Source organism: Gymnodraco acuticeps, unplaced genomic scaffold (assembly GCF_902827175.1).
Source record: "Gymnodraco acuticeps unplaced genomic scaffold, fGymAcu1.1, whole genome shotgun sequence".
Lineage (NCBI taxonomy): Eukaryota > Metazoa > Chordata > Actinopteri > Perciformes > Bathydraconidae > Gymnodraco > Gymnodraco acuticeps.
Genome location: NW_022991300.1, coordinates 744,549 through 765,251, shown reverse-complemented (window position 1 = coordinate 765,251; position 20,703 = coordinate 744,549). Strand labels below are relative to the sequence as shown.

The window sequence follows — 20,703 nt, the reverse complement described above, 5'->3', positions numbered from 1 at the left end:
ACATTCAGCACACAGCACAGATATAAGAAAAGAGCCCCGATTTCCCCAATAACTTTATAAACATGTCCAAAAATAAGAACGGTTGAAATGTCTGCATCCTCAGACTTGAGTTCAGTGTGTGACATGTCCTCTATATTTCCGCTTCCTGAAGAATGGCTGTATGCTGTGCTGATTGTAAACCCCTGAGACTAATGTGTAACTTGCAACACTCGGCTCCAAACATTTGATTAAACTCCCTCTGGAGCAGTGGCGAGCCGTGACTTTTATACCTAGGCCCTCTGACCCCCCTTCCCTCGAAAAAAAAGAAGAGATATTACGTCTCAACGTAGACTTCAGCGGAATATCAAAACAGTGGTCCGGGGTGCAAAACGCATCAATGACAGCGACCCTCTACCACACAAAACAACATCATTTATATAAACACCTATCATGACAGGGCACCCACAGCCAAGTAGCGATTACAAATGAATTAAGTCGGCACGGCGGCCCGCATTTCAAAAATAGTAAAAGTAGGATAGACATGTGGATATTATCCGGCTGAACAAAACGTGCATTTATCTAACAGGTTCGTTTTCCACAGACCTTATTTCGAGCTATTTTCCAAAATCCTATGGAGAAATCCCATTGCTTTCTGTCGAGGGAACCCGAGCGCAGCTTACTTCCGGGTTTTAGGACGCGTCACTGCACCACTTGCATAGACCTCACAGCGGGCGGAACTTGTCATAAAGTCCGCGAAAATAAAGCCCGCCCATTTAGAGGGAAGATATGATTGGTCAATTGTACTGTCATTTGACATTACTCTCTCGTTGAGTTACTATAGCGGGCCCTCTGTGAATGCAGAGAGGGACCAACAAGCCCTCCCGTCTTCACATAACTCGCAGAGACGGCATTTAACCCTTCACATTCCAACAGAAACTGAACAGGCAGATTCGAAGGATTTATTTCTTTGGAAATATTATTTTAAATACAATTAAATCAAGTTATGTTGGTAAAATTAATGAACAATGTAACAACATATAAAAAAAAATATTTTTAAAAAAAATGTTTGTTTTTTTTAATGTTTTCAAATATTATTTTTTAGAATATCTTAGGCCCTCACAGAGGGCCTAGAGGGCCCTGACGGCTCGCCACTGCTCTGGAGGGAACTTTGTGATTTTAGGCTTTGCAGACCATTTACATGCACAAAAAGCTAAAACAACACACTACTCCAAAGAGTGTAACCGGGCATCTTTAAGGAAAGTGAAATGAAGGCCTCCTCACAAACTGTTCTGATTGTGCTTTGATTCTTTAATTCATCTCTGTGTTTGGCTCGGCCATTCTGTAAACCCACAGCTTCATAATAAATAATAAACAAATACAATTGTTACAAGAAGGTAACTTATGACAAACTGTATAAAGACACACAGACAGGCATGTTTTCAACATGGACTCACCACCGCCGCCATAGAAAAATAAATCTAACAGACCGTAAGAAATGAAAGTAGCAACAGATAAAGCAGACGACCCCCCCCCCCCCGGAGGAATGCACAGCGTGAGGCGTCTGTAAGGCAACTGGAGCGTAGACAGCGCTGTGAGTGTGAGTGTGTGAGTGTGAGTGTGTGTGTGTGTGTGTTATCACCATGTTAGTGCCTCGGGCTCTTCATTACATGTTTACCTTTATTCAAAGTGAACATCAAAGGTACAAGCGTAGACAGCGCTGTGTGTGAGTGTGAGTGTGTGTGTGTGTGTGTGTGTGTGTGTGTGTGGCACCATGGAATAGACACCGTTACAGGAACAGAGAGCCTCACGTCTCCGACACGAAAACGCTCCCAGGTTGGATTTTTGGTACAAAGTCATCTTTACAAATATGATCATCTTCTGAACCAACAGCTCATCTCCTGTCGTCAAGGTGCATTTCAGGGGACTCGTGTCCTCCCCCTCCCAAGACCACAGGCCATAAAGGCTTTCCAAAGTCCTGGGACAACTCAAACATCCCGTAATGTTTCTCGTGTGAACTCTGCGCTGCTCACTCCAGGTCCTGGAGGTTGATTGTGCTTCCTGTGAACTGAGAGTTATCAGAGTTGTTGTCGTCCTCCGTCATCACTGAAGGTTCCTGGAGAGAAACAGATATAGAGATCAGTTTAGAACTAAGAGTCCCTGTTGGTACCAAGGGACGTTAAAGAGGACATGTTATTCTCAGGTGTGCATCAGTATGTAGTGTCTCTACTTTAAAGAGTCCTCTCCTGCTGATGTTCAGGTGTATATCAGTATGTAGTGTCTCTACTTTAAAGAGTCCTCTCCTGCTGATGTTCAGGTGTATATCAGTATGTAGTGTCTCTACTTTAAAGAGTCCTCTCCTGCTGATGTTCAGGTGTATATCAGTATGTAGTGTCTACTTTAAAGAGTCCTCTCCTGATGATGTTCAGGTGTATATCAGTATGTAGTGTCTCTACTTTAAAGAGTCCTCTCCTGCTGATGTTCAGGTGTATATCAGTATGTAGTGTCTCTACTTTAAAGAGTCCTCTCCTGCTGATGTTCAGGTGTATATCAGTATGTAGTGTCTCTACTTTAAAGAGTTCTCTCCTGCTGATGTTCAGGTGTATATCAGTATGTAGTGTCTCTACTTTAAAGAGTCCTCTCCTGCTGATGTTCAGGTGTATATCAGTATGTAGTGTCTCTACTTTAAAGAGTTCTCTCCTGCTGATGTTCAGGTGTATATCAGTATGTAGTGTCTCTACTTTAAAGAGTCCTCTCCTGCTGATGTTCAGGTGTATATCAGTATATAGTGTCTCTACTTTAAAGAGTCCTCTCCTGCTGATGTTCAGGTGTATATCAGTATGTAGTGTCTCTACTTTAAAGAGTCCTCTCCTGCTGATGTTCAGGTGTATATCAGTATGTAGTGTCTCTACTTTAAAGAGTCCTCTCCTGCTGATGTCCAGGTGTATATCAGTATGTAGTGTCTCTACTTTAAAGAGTCCTCTCCTGCTGATGTTCAGGTGTATATCAGTATGTAGTGTCTCTACTTTAAAGAGTCCTCTCCTGCTGATGTTCAGGTGTATATCAGTATGTAGTGTCTCTACTTTAAAGAGTCCTCTCCTGCTGATGTTCAGGTGTATATCAGTATGTAGTGTCTCTACTTTAAAGAGTTCTCTTCTGCTGATGTTCAGGTGTATATCAGTATGTAGTGTCTCTACTTTAAAGAGTCCTCTCCTGCTGATGTTCAGGTGTATATCAGTATGTAGTGTCTCTACATGTCTCCATGCTTTAATGTTCAAAAAGCTCTTTATTGTTCTCATACTGCCTGTGCTGCAGCACCTCTTTTCACCCTCTGTCTGAAACCAGAGCCCAGTCTGCTCTGATTGGTTAGCTGGCCGGCTCTGTTGTGATTGGTCAACAGATTAGAGATGTCCCGCCTCTTAGCCTTATCACGTACAATGTGTTGGAGTGCTAGCCAATAGGAGCACGAGTGTTACATAGTAATGTCACTAGACTATCCCCTAAACCATTTTACACATTCACGTGTATGTACTTCAACTGTTCGATATGAATAGATTACGATAGATTTACCCCATATTGTGAGGAAAAGTGGAGCCATGTATTACAAGAGATACGATGTTTTTGTCGATATTATAAGACCTGTAACATATTGCTTATATTCTTTTGTATAGAGAGATCCTCAATTCACCATGCACAATCCAGATTGCAATAAAGTGTGTTTCTGTTGTGTTCACTTCTGCATCTGGATGGAATCAGAAGGCATCAGGTGTATTTGATAGTTTTAGGCACCTGTAAGATGTTGACGGGCAGATCTGCAGTCAGCTGGGCGTGAGAGCTGGAGGGCTGAGAGCTCAGCTGGAAGGCCAGGTCTCCATCAGTGGGAGGGTCATCCTGCACACACACACACACACACACACACACTATTAAATCAGGCTCAGTGAGGAGGACATGGTTTAAGAAACTGTTCAGTTCGGAAACACTGCATTATAATCAGGTGTGTGTGTGTGTGTGTGTGTGTGTGTGTGTGTGTGTGTGTGTGTGTGTGTGTGTGTGTGTGTGTGTGTGTGTGTTGTAAGGGATAATGTGCAGCGAGGCGGTAATTTTGTGGAAAAGAACACCCGACAGGCGACGATGCGAAGCTTATTACACGGCCAGATACTATACAAACTAACGACTCCTAATATGAATTGAAATTATTTTATTAACTTAAAAATGTAATCCGCTAAGAAAGAAAATAACCTCCGTTCCACGGCGGACCAACGGCTGTAACTACGACAACAACTTTACGGCAGCACTGTCCAACTCTGTTTACAGTTTATGACCCACTAACAAGTCCTTAAACTCTGCAGAGCCCATACCGTGTTCCTGTTAGTGTTCACTTCCTGTCTGTAGTCCATACCGTGTTCCTGTTAGTGTTCACTTCCTGTCTGTAGTCCATACCGTGTTCCTGTTAGTGTTTACTTCCTGTCTGTAGTCCATACCGTGTTCCTGTTAGTGTTCACTTCCTGTCTGTAGTCCATACCGTGTTCCTGTTAGTCACTTCCTGTCTGTAGTCCATACCGTGTTCCTGTTAGTGTTTACTTCCCGTCTGTAGTCCATACCGTGTTCCTGTTAGTGTTCACTTCCTGTCTGTAGTCCATACCGTGTTCCTGTTTGTGTTCACTTCCTGTCTGTAGTCCATACCGTGTTCCTGTTAGTGTTCACTTCCTGTCTGTAGTCCATACCGTGTTCCTGTTAGTGTTCACTTCCTGTCTGTAGTCCATACCGTGTTCCTGTTAGTGTTCACTTCCTGTCTGTAGTCCATACCGTGTTCCTGTTAGTGTTCACTTCCTGTCTTTAGTCCATACCGTGTTCCTGTTAGTGTTCACTTCCTGTCTGTAGCCCATACCGTGTTCCTGTTTGTGTTCACTTCCTGTCTGTAGTCCATACCGTGTTCCTGTTCGTGTTCACTTCCTGTCTGTAGTCCATACCGTGTTCCTGTTAGTGTTCACTTCCTGTCTGTAGTCCATACCGTGTTCCTGTTCGTGTTCACTTCCTGTCTGTAGTCCATACCGTGTTCCTGTTAGTGTTCACTTCCTGTCTGTAGTCCATACCGTGTTCCTGTTAGTGTTCACTTCCTGTCTGTAGTCCATACCGTGTTCCTGTTAGTGTTCACTTCCTGTCTGTAGTCCATACCGTGTTCCTGTTAGTGTTCACTTCCTGTCTGTAGTCCATACCGTGTTCCTGTTAGTGTTCACTTCCTGCCTGTAGCCCATACCGTGTTCCTGTTTGTGTTCACTTCCTGTCTGTAGTCCATACCATGTTCCTGTTAGTGTTTACTTCCTGTCTGTAGTCCATACCGTGTTCCTGTTAGTGTTCACTTCCTGTCTGTAGTCCATACCGTGTTCCTGTTAGTGTTCACTTCCTGTCTGTAGTCCATACCGTGTTCCTGTTAGTGTTCACTTCCTGTCTGTAGTCCATACCGTGTTCCTGTTAGTGTTCACTTCCTGTCTGTAGTCCATACCGTGTTCCTGTTAGTGTTCACTTCCTGTCTGTAGTCCATACCGTGTTCCTGTTAGTGTTCACTTCCTGTCTGTAGCCCATACCGTGTTCCTGTTAGTGTTCACTTCCTGTCTGTAGTCCATACCGTGTTCCTGTTAGTGTTCACTTCCTGCCTGTAGTCCATACCGTGTTCCTGTTAGTGTTCACTTCCTGTCTGTAGTCCATACCGTGTTCCTGTTAGTGTTCACTTCCTGTCTGTAGTCCATACCGTGTTCCTGTTAGTGTTCACTTCCTGTCTGTAGTCCATACCGTGTTCCTGTTAGTGTTCACTTCCTGTCTGTAGCCCATACCGTGTTCCTGTTAGTGTTCACTTCCTGTCTGTAGTCCATACCGTGTTCCTGTTAGTGTTCACTTCCTGCCTGCCTTCTTCTGTTCATTTATCTGACGTCAAGCCTTCCGTCTTTTAACTTATTTTTGCTTTCTCTCCCTTGATACTCCTTAGCAACGGTCGTTATAGTGCTTGACAGCGGTCTGTACTACTGTATTAACAATGTGTCACATGTTCTGAATTGACCAATCAGAATTGAGTATACAACTAAGCTGTGTAATAATATCAGGTGTGTGTGTGTGTGTGTGCGCGTGTGTGTGTCTCACCTGCAGCAGTTGGATCTGGACGTACTGAGCTCCGGTCACAGGGTCTCTCAACGTCAGGCCCCCATTGGATGCTGCTGCTCCGTCACCATAGCGACCAGCAGACGGCCCAGAGGCTGCCTTCCCTCCTTTACTCTTCCTCTGACTCGGCCCTGAAGCGCCTGGAGAGATAAAATAAAAATAAAACACCGTTATCACTCTACGTTCATCCTCATGTCCCTCCTCTCTCCTCCATCACTGGAACAAGAAATCCATTGAGATATCCCAGTCGCTTAAATGCATGCGGCGGAGACAGGAAATGATATCGCTACTGGAATATAGAAGCTCCGCCCCCAAGCTCTCTGCATACTCAGAAGAGTGTGTGATCCCATAATCCCCTCTGTTTCAGCCCTGTTTCCAAAGTGCTGATTCTCTGTCTGTTACTTTAGATCAGGGGTGGGGAACCTGCGGCCTCCGGGCCGTATACGGCCCGCGAGACAATTTGGTACGGCCCTCGAGGTAATTTATAAACACACGCAAAAAAGAAAAAAAATTAAAGAAATCTAGACCGCAAAAAACAAGCGAGTGCCTGTTTTTCCTGGTCAAGGTCGGGATCCTTGAACACAACACAAGCCTAACGTGTCATCACGTGGTATATGTCTCGTCTGACCATGCGTCTGACAGGGGTACACCAGAACGTCGCCCCTGCACTTCCAAAAATTGCAGTACCGATAAGGAGCCGTACACATGCTGCAGTTTCTGCGTGGCTGTGTCTTTAGTTGAAAGCCCAGTGGCGATCTGTTCATCTGTCACACTGATCATACAGTCAATAACTCTGTTGTTATTAGCATCTGGTTAGCTAGCTATGCTAACGGATATAAGAAGCTTTTTCTCCAACCAGTGAGGTAAAGGCACATCTTTATATGATCATTATAGTTATAAAGAAACTAAAGTAAACAGGTATAAACTACTATATGACAGTAAAAATGATTAGTAAACAAGAATACAGTTTGAAAGGGGAGTGATTTGTAAAATATCCATAAAGAAAAATAAATCTGCTTCCAGTTCTGTTTCATATGGTTGTTGAGAGATGTTTCCATAGATCTCTTCATGTTGCTCTCAAAGTGCAAAAATCTTCATGTTCACATGGATAGGAAACTAAATACATTTGTCCATATCTTTCTGTTTGGCTGGTCATGCCACAACCGTGCACGTGCGCGTCATGGTAAGATATCTGGATTAAAAGGTTGCTTTTTCTTTGCACAGCATGAAAGAAAGGTGAAATGAATGGGCTGTGATTTTAGTATTTTTAAGCAGAGGTCAATAATTTGTACGGCCCTCGGAGGATGTTGAAAACATTGAAATGGCCCTTGAGAGGAAAAAGGTTCCCCTCCCCTGCTTTAGATGAAAATAAGGAGCCCCTCCCCACGCCCCTCTGAGAGACATTTGGTTACAAAGAACTCAATGGTGCTCTAGGAGGAGATTCAGGTGATAAGGTGGGGGGGGGGGGTTACCTTGGTTGCTGATTGGCTAATGGTTACACAAGACAACACATCGTTATGACATCACAAAGTGGCCAAAATCTGATCAGCTCATTTCCAGACAGGTTTTTATAGAAATGGATCAAAAAGAGAGAGAATCTTTGTTGCTGAAACTTTCAGTCTCTTTACACAGAGGGGACACATGTTGATGTAGAAGAGACATGAAGAAGAGGGGACACATGTTGATGTAGAAGAGACATGAAGAAGAGGGGACACATGTTGATGTAGAAGAGACGTGAAGAAGAGGGGACACATGTTGATGTAGAAGAGACATGAAGAAGAGGGGACACATGCTGATGTAGAAGAGACATGAAGAAGAGGGGACACATGTTGATGTAGAAGAGACATGGAGAAGAGGGGACACATGTTGATGTAGAAGAGACATGGAGAAGAGGGGACACATGTTGATGTAGAAGAGACATGAAGAAGAGGGGACACATGTTGATGTAGAAGAGACGTGAAGAAGAGGGGACACATGTTGATGTAGAAAGAGACATGAAGAAGAGGGGACACATGCTGATGTAGAAGAGACATGAAGAAGAGGGACACATGTTGATGTAGAAGAGACATGGAGAAGAGGGGACACATGTTGATGTAGAAGAGACATGGAGAAGAGGGGACACATGTTGATGTAGAAGAGACATGAAGAAGAGGGGACACATGTTGATGTAGAAGAGACATGAAGAAGAGGGGACACATGTTGATGTAGAAGAGACATGAAGAAGAGGGGACACATGTTGATGTTGAAGAGACATGAAGAAGAGGGGACACATGTTGATGTAGAAGAGACATGAAGAAGAGGGGACACATGTTGATGTAGAAGAGACATGAAGAAGAGGGGACACATGTTGATGTAGAAGAGACATGAAGAAGAGGGGACACATGTTGATGTAGAAGAGACGCTGAAGAAGAGGGGACACATGTTGATGTAGAAGAGACATGAAGAAGAGGGGACACATGTTGATGTAGAAGAGACATGAAGAAGAGGGGACACATGTTGATGTAGAAGAGACATGAAGAAGAGGGGACACATGTTGATGTAGAAGAAGAGACATGAAGAAGATGGGGACACATGTTGATGTAGAAGAGACATGGAAGAAGAGGGGACACATGTTGATGTAGAAGAGACATGAAGAAGAAGAGGGGACCAATGTGATGTAGAAGAGGACATGAAGAAGAGGGGGACACATGTTGATGTAGAAGAGACGTGAAGAAGGGGGGACACATGTTGATGTAGAAGCGACATGAAGAAGAGGGGACACATGTTGATGTAGAAGAGACATGAAGAAGAGGGGACACATGTTGATGTAGAAGAGACATGAAGAAGAGGGGACAATGTTGATGTAGAAAGAGACATGAAGAAGAGGGGACACATGTTGATGTAGAAGAGACATGAAGAAGAGGGGACACATGTTGATGTAGAAGAGACATGAAGAAGAGGGGACACATGTTGATGTAGAAGAGACATGAAGAAGAGGGGACACATGTTGATGTAGAAGAGACATGAAGAAGAGGGGACACATGTTGATGTAGAAGAGACATGAAGAAGAGGGGACACATGTTGATGTAGAAGAGACATGAAGAAGAGGGGACACATGTTGATGTAGAAGAGACATGAAGAAGAGGGGACACATGTTGATGTAGAAGAGACATGAAGAAGAGGGGACACATGTTGATGTAGAAGAGACATGAAGAAGAGGGGACACATGTTGATGTAGAAGAGACATGAAGAAGAGGGGACACATGTTGATGTAGAAGAGACATGAAGAAGAGGGGACACATGTTGATGTAGAAGAGACATGAAGAAGAGGGGACACATGTTGATGTAGAAGAGACATGAAGAAGAGGGGACACATGTTGATGTAGAAGAGACATGAAGAAGAGGGGACACATGTTGATGTAGAAGAGACGTGAAGAAGAGGGGACACATGTTGATGTAGAAGAGACGTGAAGAAGAGGGGACACATGTTGATGTAGAAGAGACGTGAAGAAGAGGGGGACACATGTTGATGTAGAAGAGACGTGAAGAAGAGGGGACACATGTTGATGTAGAAGAGACATGAAGAAGAGGGGACACATGTTGATGTAGAAGAGACGTGAAGAAGAGGGGGACACATGTTGATGTAGAAGAGACATGAAGAAGAGGGGACACATGTTGATGTAGAAGAGACATGAAGAAGAGGGGGACACATGTTGATGTAGAAGAGACATGGAGAAGAGGGGACACATGTTGATGTAGAAGAGACATGAAGAAGAGGGGACACATGTTGATGTAGAAGAGACATGAAGAAGAGGGGACACATGTTGATGTAGAAGAGACATGAAGAAGAGGGACACATGTTGATGGAGAAGAGACATGAAGAAGAGGGGACACCATGTTGATGTAGAAGAGACATGAAGAAGAGGGGACACATGTTGATGTAGAGGAGACATGAAGAAGAGGGGACACATGTTGATGTAGAAGAGACATGAAGAAGAGGGGACACATGTTGATGTAGAAGAGACATGAAGAAGAGGGGACACATGTTGATGGAGAAGAGACATGAAGAAGAGGGGACACATGTTGATGTAGAAGAGACATGAAGAAGAGGGGACACATGTTGATGTAGAAGAGACATGAAGAAGAGGGGACACATGTTGATGGAGAAGAGACATGAAGAAGAGGGGACACATGTTGATGTAGAAGAGACATGAAGAAGAGGGGACACATGTTGATGTAGAAGAGACATGAAGAAGAGGGGACACATGTTGATGTAGAAGAGACATGAAGAAGTGGATTTTGAATAATAGGTGACCTTTAAACTGATCAATGTGGGTCTCTTACCAGGAGAGGCTGCAGGACCTCTCTGCTTCTTCTTCTTGGCCAGCTGGATGGCTCTGTAGTCCGTCCTCGCTGAGCCTCCACTCTCCTGCTGAACAACAAGGAACAGAAGTTACTACGAGATCCAAGGCTTGTATCGTCATGTGTTCGTAGCTACGGTGTAGTTATGACAATGAACATCTGAGGTCACAGGCACAGAGCAACACAATAAAACAGATGATATCGTGCAAGTAAATACAAATAAAGTAGAATATAATAGAAGTAGTGCCATAAGAGTAGTTTATATACAAGTAATTGGAATACACACCATCACACAGGCGTTTAACGGATAATAGGAACTACAATACAATATTTACACATTAGTTACAGTTACATTCTGTTCTTGTACATATCATATTCCATTTACATGTATAGAGACATCTTGCACTGTTTTCTATTTTATTATATATGTTGCGTCGTTGGAGGAGCTCAGGTCAGATAACAGCAGATACTGGCACCGGCTCCTAAAGAGAGGACCCTTCAAATATTAAAATACGAACAAATGCGTATTTCTATTGAAGAGTAACTCCTCTGACTGTCGGCCGCATGATGATAGCTTTAAAGAGGACGCGTTCTGCTCATTTCAGGTTCAGTTAGTGTGTAGTGTCTCTACTGTGACATGTTTACATGCTTTCATGTTAGTTTTCTAGCCTTTGCAGACCATCTATAAAGCACAGAAACCTATTAACAAACTACTGGAAAGGGGAAACCCCATAAAGTATAATATGGCCTCTTTAAAACAAAAAGAAGGAAGCAGCATAACCACCAGACACACTGACGTTTTCATTGTCAATGACTTCCTTGTTTAAAAGAGTGAAACTATGCAGTGTGTGTGTGTGTGTGTGTGTGTGTGTGTGTGTGTGAGTGTGTGAGTGTGTGTGTGTGAGTGTGTGTGTGTGTGTGTGAGTGTGTGTGTGTGTGTGTGTTATATTCAGGTGTGTGTGTGTGCGTGTGTGTTATATTCAGGTGTGTGTGTGTGCGTGTGTGTGTGTGTTATATTCAGGTGTGTGTGAGTGTGTGTGTGTGTGTGTTATATTCAGGTGTGTGTTGTGCTAGTAGCGGCTAATGTTAGCTGCAGCAGAGATGATACACCTGTGCAGGTCCAGCCTGTGAGGGACTCAAAGACAACCTAATAACACCGTCTCTGAGCTCAGTCATTGATTGTTTCCATCAACAAGGTGCCACGATTGAATATGATTAGACTGTTGGACTCTTCAGTCAATCAATAAATAGGGGGGGAAGGAGGAAGGCCACGGGAGAGAATGAGGAACCTTAGTTCTTTGTCATTAGGATCAAATGCACAAAAAGGATATTCGTGCCTGGACTCTGGATATTTCTCTCTGGGCTCAGCGGCAGTTTTTTTATTGAGTTAATTTTCAGTTATATGTCTTTGCTTGTCGCCGCTACACCCCGTGTGAAAGTATAACGTATGCGGTTTGAAGTGTATACAACCTGTAAGATTCTCTTAGTCTATAGGGCATTACACTATTGACTGCTTTGGTGCAAGGTAATGTGTCTCATTATACTGCTGTACCATCTCTGTGTCTTATTGATTCCTCTTTGTCTTGTTCTGTAATGCTGTGAGTGTTACATCGGATCCACGACAGTTACACCGGGAAGTAGATTCACGATTGAAGGTTGTTAATGTCATGTGTGCGTAGCTACAGTGTAGGTATGACAATGAAAATCTGAGGTCACAGGCTCCTCCTCCAACAGTGCAACACAATAAAACAGATAAAATAGAATAGAAGTAGTGCCATAAGAGTCTATACACACACAAGTGATGAATGATTTCTAAGTATAAACGGTGTTCACACTCACCAGGAAGCCGCTGGGCGACCCCACACTGAGCTCCGTCTCTTTCTGGGGGCTGAAGCTGCTGCTGTGCCCCGGAAACACAAACTGTGAGAGGACCTTCCCTCCCTCATCAGGCCCCAAAACCTCCACACAGCCCAGCAGGGGTCCCGTGCCCACCTGGCCCCCAACATCCACCACTTGACCCCCCAAATCCACAACTTGACCCCCAACATCCACCACCTGGACCCCCAAATCCACCACCTTGGAGGGGGAGGAGAGCAGCTCTGAGACGGGGACGACTTCCAGAGAGTTTGTGAGAGAGGTGAGGTTTCCCAGAGCCTCGGGGGAAACCGTCTGAACATCATCCAGGTTTAGAGTCACCTGAGGGGGCAGCACATCGCCCTCCAAACCGTGGTGTGGGGCCATTTCGGGGCCGGATGCCAGGATAAGAGGGTCCACAGTTTTGGGGATGACGGCGGAAGAGGAGGCGGAGTCTATGGTGAGAATCCCAGCGCTGACGAGAGACAGATCCATGGTGAAAGTGCTGTTAGAGACTGAGCCGACGGGTATGCTCACTCCGAGAGCCGTGGGGGGGGCGGGGCCTCCGGGGACAGCTGAGAACAAAGAGCTGAGGTCCAGGTTGGTCAGCTGATCGCCTCCTGAAACACAGGGCCCGGCAACCGTTGCTGGGGCAGAGCTGATGAGCTCGCTGCTGGGAGTCAGAGAGGGCGTGGTCTCCATCTGACTCAGAATATCTGGAGGGGGAGGAGAGAGAGGAATTAGTTTTGAAGTAACATGTGGCGGGGAAATGTAGCTGTTTTTGGGCCACCAACGGTGCTGCAGGAATGAGTCCTAAAGCCTGGGAATTAGTTAGCATTTAGCACTTCTGGTTCCCTTGTCTGGAAGGTTTTTTGTGGTAATAAGCTGGACAAAAGTCTGTTGTTTTGTTCTATTACATAAAATCAGTATCAAGTTTATTACCAGGTAGGTTGACACGTACGAGGAATTTGACTTGGTGATTATTAGAGACTGCCTCAAAGGGAAGTATCTGTATGTACTCCAGTGTTGACAATTTTTCAGGACATTTGTAAAATGGATTTACAAAGGGCAAAGAATGCTTGTAAATGTGGTGGTGTTAAAATACAAAGTGCCATTAATGATTCCAGCCGAACATCTTTGAGAACGACTTGAGAACATTGTGTGTTACCTGGGCTCAGGTGGTGGTGTTTGATCATGTGACTCCTCATGGAGCTCCTGGAGCTGAAGTGTTTGCTGCAGTCTGGCAGCGGGCAGCGGCTCCTCAGAGCGCTGCCGCCGCCCTCCTGCTTGTGTTTCTTAGAGTGGATGTAGAGGCTGCTGCGAGCCGAGAACTTAGCATTACAGCCTGAACACAGAGAGAGACATGGGTTACTGTTCAGGAAGAGACACGAGTTACTGAACACACAGAGACATGGGTTACTGAACACACGAGTTACTGAACACACAGAGACACGAGTTACTGAACACACAGAGACATGGGTTACTGAACACACGAGTTACTGAACACACAGAGACACGAGTTACTGAACACACAGAGACACGAGTTACTGAACACACAGAGACACGAGTTACTGAACACACAGAGACATGGGTTACTGAACACACAGAGACATGAGTTACTGAACACACAGAGACATGGGTTACTGAACACACAAGTTACTGAACACACAGAGACATGAGTTACTGAACACAGAGAGACATGAGTTACTGAACACACAGAGACATGGGTTACTGAACACACAAATTACTGAACACACAGAGACACGAGTTACTGAACACAGAGAGACATGAGTTACTGAACACACAGAGACATGGGTTACTGAACACACAAGTTACTGAACACACAGAGACACGAGTTACTGAACACAGAGAGACATGAGTTACTGAACACAGAGAGACATGAGTTACTGAACACAGAGAGACATGAGTTACTGAACACACAGAGACATGAGTTACTGAACACAGAGAGACATGAGTTACTGAACACACAGAGACATGAGTTACTGAACACACAGAGACATGAGTTACTGAACACAGAGAGACATGAGTTACTGAACACAGAGAGACACGAGTTACTGAACACACAGAGACACGAGTTACTGAACACAGAGAGACATGAGTTACTGAACACACAGAGACACGAGTTACTGAACATACAGAGACACGAGTTACTGAACACACAGAGACACGAGTTACTGAACACACAGAGACATGAGTTACTGAACACACAGAGACATGAGTTACTGAACACAGAGACATGAGTTACTGAACACACAGAGACATGAGTTACTGAACACAGAGAGACATGAGTTAGTGAACACACATAGAGACACGAGTTACTGAACACACAGAGACACGAGTTACTGAACACACAGAGACACGAGTTACTGAACACACAGAGACACGAGTTACTGAACACACAGAGACATGAGTTACTGAACACACAGAGAGACACGAGTTACTGAACACACAGAGACACGAGTTACTGAACACACAGAGACACGAGTTACTGAACACACAGAGACACGAGTTACTGAACACACAGAGACATGAGTTACTGAACACACAGAGACATGAGTTACTGAACACACAGAGACATGAGTTACTGAACACACAGAGACATGAGTTACTGAACACACAGAGACATGAGTTACTGAACACACAGAGACACAAGTTACTGAACACACAGAGACATGAGTTACTGAAACACGCAGAGACACGAGTTACTGAACACACAGAGACATGAGTTACTGAACACACAGAGACATGAGTTACTGAACACACAGAGACATGAGTTACTGAACACAGAGAGACACGAGTTACTGAACACAGAGAGACACGAGTTACTGAACACACAGAGACACGAGTTACTGAACACACAGAGACACGAGTTACTGAACACACAGAGACACGAGTTACTGAACACACAGAGACACGAGTTACTGAACACACAGAGACATGAGTTACTGAACACAGAGACATGAGTTACTGAACACACAGAGACATGAGTTACTGAACACAGAGAGACATGAGTTACTGAACACAGAGACATGAGTTACTGAACACACAGAGAGACACAAGTTACTGAACACACAGAGACACGAGTTACTGAACACACAGAGACACGAGTTACTGAACACACAGAGACACGAGTTACTGAACACACAGAGAGACACGAGTTACTGAACACACAGAGACACGAGTTACTGAACACACAGAGACACGAGTTACTGAACACACAGAGACATGAGTTACTGAACACACAGAGACACGAGTTACTGAACACACAGAGACATGAGTTACTAAACACACAGAGACATGAGTTACTGAACACACAGAGACATGAGTTACTGAACACACAGAGACATGAGTTACTGAACACACAGAGACATGAGTTACTGAACACACAGAGACATGAGTTACTGAACACACAGAGACATGAGTTACTGAACACAGAGAGACATGAGTTACTGAACACACAGAGACATGAGTTACTGAACACAGAGACATGAGTTACTGAACACACAGAGACATGAGTTACTGAACACACAGAGACATGAGTTACTGAACACACAGAGACATGAGTTACTGAACACACAGAGACATGAGTTACTGAACACACAGAGACATGAGTTACTGAACACAGAGAGACATGAGTTACTGAACACACAGAGACATGAGTTACTGAACACACAGAGACATGAGTTACTGAACACACAGAGACACGAGTTACTGAACACACAGAGACATGAGTTACTGAACACAGAGAGACATGAGTTACTGAACACAGAGAGACACGAGTTACTATTATGGAAGTCAAGATAATATATCACATTATAGGGCCGCTCGATTATGGCGAAAATCATAATCTCGATTATTTGGGTCAATAATTGATATCACGATTATTAAAAACGATTATCCATTTACTTTGAAAAAAAGAATTGAACAGTATGTTTTTAACAGTTGATTACACTGAACGTTAAGTTTAATTCAACTGAAAAACCAATACAAAAATTAATTTCAAAAATAAAATTAAAAAATAATTGTTTTATTTCGATTACGTTGTTTTCATAACCGTTGCAAGCCAAAATCGTAATTGCGATTAAAATACGATTAATTGAGCAGCCCCATCACATTATAGTCTATTCAAATCGTGGGTTCATAAAGACGCATTTCGGCGTGGTCTGGTTACCTTCAGCGTGGCACTGGAAGGGTTTGGTGCCCAGGTGAGTGATGCTGTGCCCCTTCAGGTGCTCCGCCCGGGTGAAGGACTTCCCACAACCCTCCTCCGTGCAGACGAAGCGCCGGTCATCGTCGTGTTTCCTGAAACACATAGAAAAGGAAGTGTGTGGTCAGAGAGAGGAACAACGAGTGGACGGACAGATATCAGAAAAGAGTACACGATATGGCAGCTGGAGCAAAAACCTGCAATAACATGAATTAACATTCCCAAAACACACGCGCTCACTAATGAAGCTGCGACGGCTTTACTAATCAATGTTACTTTACAACACAAGCAATCAGCATGGAAACCTTGAAGAAACACTAATGAAACCTCAGCTGATTGACTTGTATGACAGTTTGTGTTGATGCAAAGTGTTGGTGTACTACAGACCACTGAAGCCGAAGCCCTAGGTCATGAGTCGGTAACATCTATTTTCTTCACCTCTAAATAAAGTGTGTCTGAATCTGCAAATCATATTTAAAACACGTCTTATAAAAGGTTTATATATCGTTTTACTAGATATTCATATAAGCGTCTTTGAGCATTAGGAAACGATATAAAAATCCCATTTATTATTATTATATATATCTAATAACTTATACAACATAAGGAGCAACAATACTGTGTGCTTGTTCTGGAAGTTTCTTTTAAAAATGCAGTTTTTACTAATTTCTTACAAATATTAAGCTCACAGGAAAGCCACCACGTTGAAATCTATCCATGCAGAATTCAACTTCTACTTGACTGTTTTTTTAAATCTATTTATCCATGGTTAGTTTTCCATGGTCTCAAACTAAGACACCTCTGAGGGAAGGGGCCAGGTAATGGGAGGATGAGACGCATGTAGTCGATAAAAATAATCTCATTTTTGTATATCGGTGTCTGATTAAATAAGACATTGTCCACTGTGCAACAAAAATGAAAAATACCCACTAACTAGTTCCATGTTAGTGTTTGTCTGGAGACCCTCAGAGGGGCAGAGGGGGGCACCGGCACTAGGTTATGACAGCAGGTGAGTCAGGTTAGCAATAGTTCTAATTTGTCAGCACATGTTGGAGTTCATCCAATAGGAAGAGGAAAACTAAAGTTAGTTACCGTTTATGTCGGAGCAGTTTGGACATGCTGGTGAAGGACCAGCCACAGCCGCCAGAGTCACAGACAAACGGCCTCTCACCTGGAACAACAACAACAACAACAACAACAGGTTATTAGACGTTTATTATCTAGCAATGCATCAGAGAGCTAAGCAACTGACTTTGGCCGTAGCCCAGGTTAGGTCTAAAGTGCTTCACATCTCTGGAAAGCAGCAGTACAGAGAAAGGTGTGATGCCTTCATTTAAAGGATTCAGAGCATGCTTGCTTTTCAGTGACTAGCTTAGGAATGCAATGTTTTGAAAACAAGCAGCTGCTCGAATCGGACCGAGAGCAACACATTAGCAGCATCATGTGATCGAAGAATGACTTTCTCTCTGAAAACCTGAGGAGGTGAACAACAGAGAGGGTTTCATAATACCAGTGATCCAGTGTCTCAAAGCCTCACCCGTGTGACTCCTCATGTGGATCTTGAGCCGGCAGGCCTTGTCGTACGTCTTGTCGCAGCCGGGGAAGGAGCAGGTGAAGTGTCCCGTCTCTCTGAAGTGAGTGCGGTTGTGAGAGAACAGAGCGCTGAAGGTGATGAAGGTTTTCTCACAGCCTGACCGTGTAGGGAGACAGCGGAAGGTGGTGTTAGGAATAAAGCATCAGACTGAGACAAGCATCCTTCACACTGGGGACGCTGGGGGACAATTTGTGTTAGGATAGCTTGTTTCAACTGTTCTGAAGATAGCGTACACAAAGAGTCGTACACTTGTGTATGTGTGTGTTGTTTGTGGGGGTGCTCAAAGTGTCGCCCATGTCTTCATGTTACCAGGAATGTAATGTGTGTGTAGACTATCATGAAACACAGCTTCCTTTGAGGGGATTTGCTTCAGAATGAATGTAATGGCACCAGAGCCTCAGCCAACACCCGATGGCGTATACTCACAAATAAAAAGCAAGACACATTCAAATCCACGTTGCGTTACCTGGGAATTCACACTTGTGGGGTCTCTGCGGCTCGAAGTGGACCCTCTGGTGGTTGGTGAGTCGCGTGGCGCTGCGAAACCTCTCGCTGCAGATCTCACAGGTGAAGGCGTTGTCCTGTTCGTGAACCTTAACGTGAGCCTTCAGGTTGTAGACGGTGGTGAACCGCCGCCCGCAGCCTTCAAACTGACAGGTGTGCGGCCTCTGCTTGTCATGGGACTGGAGGTGCCTTTTTAGTTTGTAAGAAGTGCCGAAAGCCCACCCACAGCCCTGCACCGTGCACTGGTACGGCCTCGGGTCCTCCGCGTGGTTCAGAAGATGCACTTTCAGCTTCTGTCGTGAATCAAACGTGAAAGCGCAGCCCGGTTCTGGACACCCAATGGGCACCAACGTGTCTTTTTTGGACCTGATGAGGGGTAACAACTGGAAATCAGCATTATCACAGTCTGTGAGTGAGTTTTTAGAGCACGGGTTGACCAGCTCTGCCTCAGTGACAGCACACACCCCCCCTGCCTCCTGCTTCACAATGGCACCCAAAGAAGTGCCATGATCTGATAGCGAGCAATCCTCCACCAGAGCCAGATCGGACTCACTGACAGACAAACCGGCTCTGGGTTCTTCCTGCTGATTGGTCACTGCTAAGGTGCTGATTTTCCCAATGGACTTAGTGCCACTGTCGTAGTTCAGCAGCACAATATCCTCATGGTCCTTCATGCCCAGGTGCTCCTTTAAACTCACCATGTCGTCCTCCTTGTGCACATATCCCTCCGGGGGGGCAGCCAGAGTGAGAATCCCGTTCTCTATAGTCACTATGATGCTTTGGTTGTTTATGGTGATGGTTCCGGAGAAGGTTTCCCCAGCAGCAGCAGATCCAGGACCAGTGGACGAGGCCGTGTTTACACCCTCCTGCTGCAGCCCTGAAATAAACCCCGAGGTGTCCATGGCTTCACAAGAAGAAGACGATGAAGAAGAAGAGGAAGAAGAAGTGCCTGAAATCAATGCATGTGACGTCACCCCCCTGACCAGTTTACTCTCGTTGTTTTCCGTGCAGATCTGACCGCAGATCTTATCGCCATATTTGTTTGTGAGAACCACGTCTTCCACGGTGTGATGGTGCTGGTTGTTCACGGTGTCGTTCAGGGAGAGCAGGTTGAAAACATGGTCCGTTTTCTTGTCCACACAGTCGTTAGGATCACACAGAATCACCTCACTGTTTCCTGCCTCCATGGAGCACAACTCGGCTCCTTTACCTTTCATTTTATCTCTTTCCTCAGAGGACACATCCGGTGTGTGTGTGGCTGCCTCATCGTCTTTAAACACAACACACACACTTCCTCCGGTGGGGTTTATACACGTCCAGTTCGCGGTGCTGGTCTCCCCGGTGCAGGGTCTCTGTTTCTAGGGGAGAACAATCTGTTTTCAGACCGAAGAGTTCTACATTCTACATAATGGCTACTGAGGCTTCTTCTTCGTCTACTGCTTAGCGGTAGCTTGCATCGAAGTGTTGTTTTGAAATACTGCCCTCTAGCGGTGAGTTTTCATAACACATGCGGATCTTTTTATTATTTGACTTTATTTATGTCACTTGAATAGACCCTTACTCTGTTATAAACAGAGATGGGAAGTAGTGGAGTACAAATACTTCGTTACTGTACTTAAGTACATGTTTCTGGTATCAGTACTTTACTCCACTATTTATTTTATCTGACGACTTTTTACTTTGACTTCTTACATTTTGAACACAAATACCTGTAGCCTACTTTCTATTTCTTACATTTTCCAAACAGGCTGGTTCCTTTAGTCTGAATGTGTGTTTGATGCGTGATCATTATTCTTTAGAGTCATTGCGTGCCTATTGATTTGAACACGATCCGTGTATCCATCACTTCCCGACTCTCTAAATACGCACTTTTTTTTCAGACTCTCTAAATAACCCTAACCCATTGGCGCAAAATAGGATTAATGTTTGTTATTTTGAGAAATTAAAACATTAATGTGGAGGAGCAAGCTACCCGCAATAAAAAGTGGCGACAGATAACCCACAGGTACCCAGAGGTGTAAAGTAACTAAGTAGATTTACTCAAGTACTGTAA

At 44.4% G+C, this 20,703-nt stretch overlaps 1 protein-coding gene across 2 annotated transcripts; it reads right to left on the bottom strand.

The window, feature by feature from the left end:
• Positions 1 to 1,266: 1,266 nt before the first annotated feature.
• On the bottom strand, positions 1,267 to 20,100 carry si:dkey-156n14.3 (zinc finger protein ZXDC). Of its 2 annotated transcripts, none has more exons than XM_034240178.1 (10): positions 18,613 to 20,100; positions 18,090 to 18,242; positions 17,645 to 17,723; positions 16,517 to 16,647; positions 13,493 to 13,669; positions 12,310 to 13,040; positions 10,453 to 10,540; positions 6,112 to 6,269; positions 3,766 to 3,867; positions 1,267 to 2,092 (listed from the first exon to the last, which is right to left on the bottom strand). In XM_034240178.1, the coding sequence occupies exons 1-10, from the start codon at positions 19,865 to 19,867 to the stop codon at positions 2,006 to 2,008; spliced, it is 2,961 nt and encodes a 986-aa protein (XP_034096069.1). In that variant the 5' UTR covers positions 19,868 to 20,100; the 3' UTR covers positions 1,267 to 2,005. The 2 variants fall into 2 exon arrangements, with proteins under 2 accessions (XP_034096069.1, XP_034096070.1); XM_034240179.1 differs by having other exon boundaries at positions 10,453 to 10,537.
• Between the last annotated feature and the right edge of the window lie 603 nt (positions 20,101 to 20,703).

Excerpts from the sequence above, each read along its gene's own strand:
- si:dkey-156n14.3 (XM_034240178.1), bottom strand. The coding sequence starts at position 19,867 with ATGAAAGGTAAAGGAGCCGAGTTGTGCTCCATGGAGGCAGGAAACAGT. Across the intron at positions 18,243-18,612 it reads CCACAAGTGTGAATTCCCAG|GCTGTGAGAAAACCTTCATC; the intron begins GTAACGCAACGT and ends CTACACGGTCAG. Across the intron at positions 17,724-18,089 it reads CCACATGAGGAGTCACACGG|GTGAGAGGCCGTTTGTCTGT; the intron begins GTGAGGCTTTGA and ends TTGTTGTTCCAG.